An 8,920-nucleotide genomic window follows, 5' to 3' on the forward strand; every position below is an offset into this window, starting at 1 on the left:
ATGCTTGCCTTGAGCTGGAGAGCTCAGGGACAGCATCCAGGCCCAGAGTTCAAGCCCCACAACCGACAAAAAAAAAAAAGAAGAGGAAGAAGAAAGAAGAGGAAGGAGGAGGAGGACAACAATGAAGAAGAAAGAGAGGAGGACAGGGAAAAAGGAAGAAGATAGGCACTCAGGAGGATGAGACAAGAGGGTTGTTTGTATCTAGCTTGAGCAGAAAATTCAAGAGACTCTTACCTCCAATTAACCACAAAAACTTGAAAGTAGCTGGGCACCAGTGGCTCATGACTATAATCCTAGCTACTAAGGGAGCTAAGGTCTGATGAACACAGCTTGAAGCCAGCATGGGCAATAAAGTCCATGAGACTCTTATTTCCAATAAACTATCAAAAACCAGAAGTGGAACTATGGGTCAAATGGTAGACCACTAGCCTTGAGCAAAAGAAGCTCAGGGATAACACCTAGGCACTAAGTGCAAGCCCAGGACCCACAGAAAAAAAAGTTGGAAGTGGAGGTGTGACTCAAAGGCTGGAACACCAGCAAAGAAAGGTAAGCTAGAGCGCAAGTCCAGAGTTCAAGTCCCACTGCTGGCACCCAAAAAGAAAATAAAAGGGAAAAGAAAGAAGGCTGCTCTGTGACCAAGTTAATTGAAAACAAGTCAAAAAAAAAAAGAAAACAAGTCTTTATTTCTCTGGGATAAATACCCAAGAATATAAATGCTAGAATATATGGTGTATCCATTTTCAGTTTTGAATGGAACTGAAAATTATCGTCCTGAATTAGTAGTACCATTTTATATCCCTAACAACATGCAGTTTCTCTGCATCCTCAGGCCCTGAGTTCAAGCCTCAATACCAGCACCAAAAAACAAACAAAACAAAAATAGTATAATAGCTTTTAATTCAGTGAAACACAAATTTATAATTCAGTGAAATACACATTTAGAAACTCAAGACAACTTTATTGTACTTATTAATTTGATATTTTTTGTTCTTTCCAGAATTTTTTCTTCCTTCTTGATTTTGAAAAATTTCATCATGTATCATTCTTCTACAAAATGAACTACCTTTAGTGATTTTTTTTGGGGGGGGTAGGTCTACTTGTGAAAATTGTCCTGTTTTCCTTCTGAAAATATGATTTCTTCTTCATAAGAGGACACTTTTGCTGGAAAACAATTTCTGAATTGACAATTCTTTGCTTTCAATGTTGTGCTGCTTCTTTCTGAACTCAAAGGCTTCTAAATGAGGGATCACTTGTATTATTTTCCCTTTATAAATAATCATTTCTATCTGCCTCCTTTCAATACATTTTATTTGTTTTGATTTTTGGGAAGTTAGACCATGATTTTTCTTGACAGAGATAAATCCATTTGTCCTTGTATTTATACTCTTCATAATCTACTTGAATCTGTAGGATTATGTTTACTGTCAAATTGGAGAATATTCCAGCCATTATTGCAAATACATATTTTAGTAATGTCACCCTCTTTCTCATCTTCTGATGATACATATACTAGATCATTTTATAGTTGTACAGGCCCTTGTTCTTTTTTTTTTGCGATTTTCATGATTAGATTTTCATGATTATTCAGTCTTTAAGTTCATTGCCACTCTGCCATTTAACACATTTATATATTTTTTCCAGTTCTAGGGCTTGAACTCAGGGCCTGGGCACTGTCCCTGAGCTTCTTTTGCTCAAGGCTAGTATTCTACCATTTGAGCCACAGCACCACTTTTGGCTTTTTCTGTTAATGTGGTACTGAGGAATCAAGCCTGGGGCTTTGTGTATGCTAGGCAAGCACTCTACCACTAGGTCACATTCCCAGCCCCTAACCCATCTATTAAGAATTTGGTTTTGTTATTATATATTTTAGTTCATTTACCTTTGTCTTTGCATGTGTGCATGCATGTGTATGTGTATGTGTGTGTGTGTGTGTGTGTGTGTGAGAGAGAGAGAGAGAGAGAGAGAGAGAGCACAAGAGTAAGCTTGAACTCAGGGCCTGGGCACTCTCCCTTAGTTTCTTCCCTCAAGCTTGAAACTCTACCACTTGAGCCATAGCTATACTTCTGACTTTATCCTGGTTAATTGGAGGTAAGAATCTCAGACTTTACTGCCTGAGCTGGTTTTGAACCATGATCCTTAGATCTCAGCCTCCTGAGTAGCTAAGATTACAGGCCTGAGCCACCAGTGCCTAGCATCATTTGTTTGTCTTTAAATCTATTTCTCAGCTTAGATTTTGTATTTTCAATTTTTTCAAGTATATTTACAACTGTTTATTAAAACATTTAATCATGTTTGCTTTGAAATCCGTCTCAGGTCATTTAAACTTCTATCATCTTGGTGTTGAATTGAATTTCAAACCTTCCTAGTTGTTTAATATGACAATCAATTTTCAGTTGAGGCCAACAATTGTGATTATTATTTAAAAACACTCTGGATCTCATTTAGATCTTGTGTTTGGGCAGATCTATTCTGAGTCTTCAAATGTGTAAAGGCGGATACTATCTCCTGGTAGAAGTACATGTCTTGATCCTTCATGTGATCTTGTGTGACACTCTGAGCAGTAGCTGAGTAAGCACCTCATCATAGCCCAGGTAAGGGTAGAAGTGTAGGCTTTTCATAAGGCCTCTGTTGGTGGGGGTGAGGGGAAGCCACCTCTTATTCTATGGTGTTTCACTGGAGTACAACAATTACTACCTACAATTTTCTGTGTTGCTAGGTTGCTACTTTTGGTCCTTTGGCAAGAGAAAACAGGCTTCTGGTGGGCTTTTATTTATTTTTTTCTTTTTTTTTTTGGTCGATTGTGGGGCTTGAACTCTGGGCTTGGTTGCTGTCCCTGAGCTCTTCAGCTCAAGGCAAGCGCTCCACCACTTGAGGCACAGCGCCACTTCCGGTTTTCTAGTGGTTTATTGGAGATAAGAGTCTCACGGACTTTCTTGCCCGGGCTGGCTTTGAACCGTGATCCTCAGATCTCAGCCTCCTGAGTAGCTAGGATTACAGGCGTGAGCCATTGGCACCCAGCCTGGTGGGCTTTTATTGATTTGTCGCTGTTGAAATTTCCAAGCTGCTTGCCAGCTTGTCTTATACCAAATCTGAAATGTGTGAGGCAAAAAGAAAACCCAAAGACCTCACTATTGCACCAGTATATATTGCTTGTGTGCTTGTCTCTTTTTTGGTTGTTTCATACATAATGTCCAGGAATTTTAGTCATACTTATAAGGAGAAATAAGGACTACATAGTAAATTTATCTTCCTGGGGGAAGATATCTAAAGTGTTTTTTTTCATGGTATGGAGGTTTGACCTCAGCTGTCCCACACTTGGCAGGCATGTGGCCTACCATTTGAGCCATATCCATATTACTAAAGTATCCTTTTTGTGTGGGCCAGTCCCAGGGCTTTGAACTTGGGGTCTGAGTGCTGTCCCTGAATTTCTTTTGCTCAAGGCTAGCAGTCTATCAGTTGAGCCATAGCTTTACCTCCAACTTTTTGGTAGTTAATTGGACATAAGGGTCCCACGGACTTTCCTCCCTTGAACCACAATCATCAGATCTCAGCTTCCCAAGTAGCTAGGATTACAGGCATGAGCCACCACTGCCTGGCTCTAAAGTATACTTTTGAACATATTCATTAGAAAAAGTAATCTAAGCTTAAAACCCAACAGTTTTAATGACCTGCAATACAAAATCCCCAAACAAACAACTATCTGAGGAGAGACTATGTCAGATATACTTCTACATTCGCAAAGCCCAGCATGGTTCTTATAAGGAGTAGGCATTCTGAACACTTTATGACTACAAAATGGAGGCTTACATTAGTTTACTTTCTATATCAACATGGATGCATGATGCACTTTTTTGTCAGTCATGGGCTTGAACTAGGGGCCTGGGTGCTGTCCCTGAGCTCTTTCACTCAAGGCTAGCACTCTACCACTTTGAGCCATAGCACCACTTCTGGTTTTCCAGTGGTTAATTGGAGATAAGAGTCTCAGACTTTCTTGCTTGGGCTGGCTTTGAACCATGATCCTCAGATCTCAGCCTCCTGAGTAGCTAGGATTAAAGGTATGAGCCACCAGTGCCTGGTTATGATGCATTTTCTTACAGATTGTTTCATAGCCAAAAGTTAAATGTGCTTCCATCGGCTTTTTTCCCATTGTGTCAAGCTTTGAGAGAACTAGAAGTATACTTACCTTCCACAGGTAGCCGCCGACGTATGGCCAGGCGTTCCAATTTTCGCTGTGTCTCTGCCAGACTAAAAAGGACTCCATACACATACTGACGAGCAGACCGGAATAGGAGAGCAGCTGGAGGAAGCTCCATGTTACATTCATCCTCAATACATACAGGGATCTTAATCTCACCCTAATAAGGGTACAGGGAAAGGAAAAAAAAAATGAGTTCCTTCAAGGTTAGGAACTGAGCATAAAAGCACACATAATGAACTGTAGCCTCTGAAGCCTGGTCAATCAATTTTCTATTTGTAGAAAAAAGGAATTTCAGATTAAAAGCTGTAAGACGTCCAAAGGCCCACAGACATTTTATAAATTAGATTTCATTTTAAAGTCCCAGCTATGACTAGCTACAGCCGACTACTGAGGAGAGTCCATCTTAGACATTATGTTAGGAGATACATTATATGGTAAGACCAAAGGAGGGAAACAGCTTCATAGAAATAGAGGAGAGACAAGGAAAAGGGCACAAAGCCTCTTCCATGTTCTATCTCTTGAACCAGTGCTTATCAATTTGGTGGACTTCAAAAGTCTCAGGGTCTCACGTGGAGCTCTGGCACTAAGTGGTAGAGCAAAAAAGCCAAATGAGAGCAAGAAGCTCCCAGTTAAAGCCCTAGCACTGGCATGTGTGTACACACACACACATACGTGTGCACACACAACACAATTTGCTGAAGGCAGATGGCTCTTGCCTATAATCCTAGCTACTCAGGAGGCTGAGTTCTGAGAATCGTGGGTCAAAGCCATACTGGACAAACAAATCCGTGAAACTCTTATCTCCAATTAACAAGCAAAAACCCCAAAGTGAAGGTGTGATTCAAGTGGTAGAGCTCTAGTCTTGAGATGAGGGCATGAGGCCCTGGACTCAAGCCCCAAGATGTTCTCGTCCCCTCTCCCTCCCTCCCTCTTACTTCTTCCCTCCTTTTCTCTCTGTCTGTCTGTCTGTCTGTCTGTCTGTCTGTCTCTCTCTCACACACACACCTCAGAGTTACATTTCTCTTTTATAAGCCTTGTTTATTGTATCATCCCTTCTCCTACTGGTCTGGAATCATCTGAGGCCCTTTATGCAAGGAGAGACTTTTTAGCATGATGCTTCTTTTACCTCCCTTTAGATTCCAATGGTCAGATGCTCTTTTCTGGTAACTTAGGATGAAGTATGGGTAAGAAGCAGTCAGGGAGGTACTGATCTGCCAGCTAACCTTAGTGAGAACATGGTAGATATATGGATACATAAGACCTCTCCGGTGTCTGTGTTCAGCAACCCGTAAAACTTCTGGAGCTACTGGAGGTAAGGGTGGAATGGTGATGTCCATGTGACTCCTTGTAGACATAGATAACAGAGATGGGATGTGAGGTTCTTCGTCCCCCAGGCTGGCTTCTGATACTCTTGCATCAGCAGGTTGTACCCAAGATCCTCGGTCGCCACTGGCATCTTCCCATCCAGGTTGCTGTTGAAGTGCTTCTGTGATATGACTAAATACAATGTAGAACAGAAAAGGGAAGTTGATAAGGATATTTCCACTCAAGATGTCTGCTCTGATCCCTCAGACACTGAATGAGCCCTGAACTTGATAGCTTTCCTTTCAGTGGCCCATCACTGTCCTCTTGGCTTCTTTCAGTTGACACAAACTAAAATGATCAAAGGACATGGGAATCATACATGTTGTACCTTTAAGAGAGCATGTTTAGGGGCTGGGAAGGTGGCTCAGTGGTAGAGTGCTTGCCTTGCATGCATGAGGCACTGGGTTTGATTCCTCAGCACCACATAAGCAGTAAAAGCCAGAAGTGGTGCCATGGCTCAAGTGGTAGAGCACTAGCCTTGAGCTGAATAGCTGAGGGACAGCGCCCAGGCCCAGAGTTCAGGCCCCATGACCGGCAAAAAGAAAGAGGGCATGTTTAAGCCATGCACAGTGGCTCACATATGCAATGCTAGTTATTGAGGAGGCTGAGATGTGAAGATCAAGGTTCAATACTAGCCCAGGCAGAAAAAGTCTCTAAGACTCATCTCCTATTAACCACCAAAAATGCTGCGAGTGAAGCTGTGGATCAAATGCTGGCCTTGAGTGTAAAAGCTGAGATAGCACGCAGGCCCTGAGTTCAAATCTCAGTTCCAGCATTAAACAAAGAAGGCATAGCTGGCGTTGGTGGCCCATGCCCAAAATCCTAGCTACTCAGGAGGCTGAAATCTGAGGATCACAGCTGAAAGCTAGCCCAGGCAGGAAAAGTCCATGAGACTCTTATTTCCAATTAACCACCAGAAAACCGGAAGTGGTGCTATGGCTCAAGTGGTAGAGCACTAGCCTTGCGCTGAAGAGCTCAGTGATAGCGTCCAGACCCAGAGTTCAAGCTCCATGACTGACAAAAAAAAAAGGCATGTTTAGAATCTGCTTATATTTTAAGAAAATAATTATGGTGCTGTTTCCCAGGGAGGGGGGGGAAACCTGTTTAGAGGAATAATCTAAAAAGAGATGGGTCAATTTAGAAACAAAAACAAACAAATAAAACCAACCAAAGAAAAACCTCAGCCATGTGCTGGTGGCTCACACCTGTAATCCTAGCTACTTAGAAAGCTGAGATCTGAGGATCATGGTTCAAAGCCAGCCCAGGCAGAAAAGTCCTTGTGAAACTCTTAAAAAAATTTTTTTTGTTGGATATGGAGTTTGAACTCCAGGCCTGGGCACTATCCCTGAGCTCTTTTGCTCAAGGCTAGCACTCTACCATTTTGAGCCACAGTACCACTTCTGGTTTCCTGGTCGTTAACTGGAGGGACTTTACTGCCTGGGCTGGCTTTGAATGGTGAACCTCTTATCTCAGCCTCCTGAGTAGCTAGGATTACAGGCATAAACCACCAATGCCCAGGTCTTGCTTATCTCCAATTAACCACCACAAAACTGGAAATTGTGCTGTGGTTCAAAGTGGTAGAGTGGTAGAATACGAGCCTTGAGTAAAAGAGCTCAGGGACAGAGCCCAGACCCTGAGTTTAAACCTTAGTTCAAAACTCTTAGCTACTAAGCAATAACTTCCTACTCAACTTTTCCAATGATTCAACTCATAAAAATCTTTTTTCTTCTTTTACATTCAGTGTATCTCCCCCACAAACTGAGAAATGCCAGTCATGCTATGGTAACAAAGCTAAGCAACTCTCTTAACCTACTGTTATTTTGCCTTTTTCTCAGTGGCCTACATCTCTGAAAATGACCACCTACACAGGTCCAAAGAGTAAAGATTAACAATGGAGAGAAGCTAAGAACACAAAGTTCCTCACATTCTTTCACAAGGCTTCTCTTTTGAGATACTTACTCAGAATTAGTTCCATTTGGCTCATCCCCATCAGAGGAAGAGGAATGAGAGGAGTCTGGTCCCAAATGATGTGATGTTTTAGAAGTCAAGTAATTGGGAAACTGGGATGCAGAATTGTCATAAGAGACAGCCCAACTGGCAAAGGGGTTGTCCTGTAGCATGGGATCCTCAGAAAAAGCACTGGATTCTCCCAGAGGGTGGGGGGAGGAGAAGAGGAGGGATGAGTTGGGTCCCATTGGGAACGGTGGTGGATATTTCGTTTTCTGGGGCATTTGGTGAGAAAACTAGAGGATTAAAAACAGACAGAAAAAAGCTCTTGAACATTTTCCCACTCGAAGTTGTAACACAGTGAATGATGCCAGTCATAAGGACTGTTGAGGTACAAAGGACCTACTGAGATCATTAAGAAATGACTCCTTTTTAGTGTTATTATTAAGTAATTGTACAAAGGGGTTACAATTCAATAAGTCATGTTGTGAGTATACTGCTCCTTGGTCAATGTCACCCCTTCCCTCATTCTTTCCCATTTCCTCCACTCCCATCTCTATCCTCTAGTTAAATAGTTCATTTTAAAAATAATGCGCAGTGAATGTAATGATAAAAATTGCTCACAAGAACTAATTCTAGGGCTGGGAAGGTGGCTCAGTGGTAGAGTGCTTGCCTTGCATGCATGAGGCCCTGGGTTCAATTCCTCAGCACCACATAAGCAGAAAAAGCCAGGAGTGGTGCTGTGGTGCTAGCCTTAAGCTGAAGAGCTCGGGGACAGTGCCCAGACCCAGAATTCAGGCCCATGACCAGCAAAAAAAAAAAAAAGAACTAATTCTAACAGTGATGCCTGACAATAATCCAACAGAGGCAGAACAATGAACCAAAACAGATAGTTGCTTATGTACCTTCATAGTGCCCTAATGATTCCTTATTTGGATACTATCCTTATAGAATCTACTGGCCTCAAAGTAGAATTAATACAATTATGCATGACTTTCATAGTCGATTAACCCATGCCTCAACTCAGATAATAAAAATTAGGAAGCAACCAGAATCTAATGCTAACAGATGGTCTCAGGCTTTTTCAACAATACTCACCATTGGCTTTCCAGCAGAAATGGTGCCTACTTGATTTCGTGGAAGAGGAGGATTTCCAATCCGATTATTTCGAAAGCCTGAAGCCAAAAAAAGGTCTATATTTCAGCTAATCCTAATAATTTTCCTGTATTATATTCTGCTAACCCATCTTCATGTGAAAAAGAACGTTATGAGTAACTTATGGTATTAGGATATGGGTTAGTGGTAGAGTGATTGCCTAATGTGAATTAGAATACACAAGAAAAAAATTAAAATTGAGCAGCTACTATGTGCTATATCAGCATTCTTTTTTTTCTTTCTTTTTTTTTTTTT

At 41.6% G+C, this 8,920-nt stretch overlaps 1 protein-coding gene across 1 annotated transcript in view; it reads right to left on the minus strand.

Annotated features, from left to right (window-relative positions):
- The window catches only part of Fam120c (family with sequence similarity 120C), a 130,919-nt gene that overhangs the window by 54,055 nt on the left and 67,944 nt on the right, over nucleotides 1-8,920 (minus strand). The window contains exons 6-9 of the mRNA XM_013035804.1: nucleotides 8,609-8,685; nucleotides 7,523-7,806; nucleotides 5,422-5,695; nucleotides 4,184-4,355 (exon numbers count right to left, since the gene is read on the minus strand). Coding sequence (XP_012891258.1) covers nucleotides 4,184-4,355; nucleotides 5,422-5,695; nucleotides 7,523-7,806; nucleotides 8,609-8,685 — 807 coding nt within the window. The remainder of the gene's footprint in view (nucleotides 1-4,183; nucleotides 4,356-5,421; nucleotides 5,696-7,522; nucleotides 7,807-8,608; nucleotides 8,686-8,920) is intronic.

This window comes from Dipodomys ordii, unplaced genomic scaffold (genome assembly GCF_000151885.1).
Source record: "Dipodomys ordii isolate 6190 unplaced genomic scaffold, Dord_2.0 Scaffold221, whole genome shotgun sequence".
NCBI lineage: Eukaryota > Metazoa > Chordata > Mammalia > Rodentia > Heteromyidae > Dipodomys > Dipodomys ordii.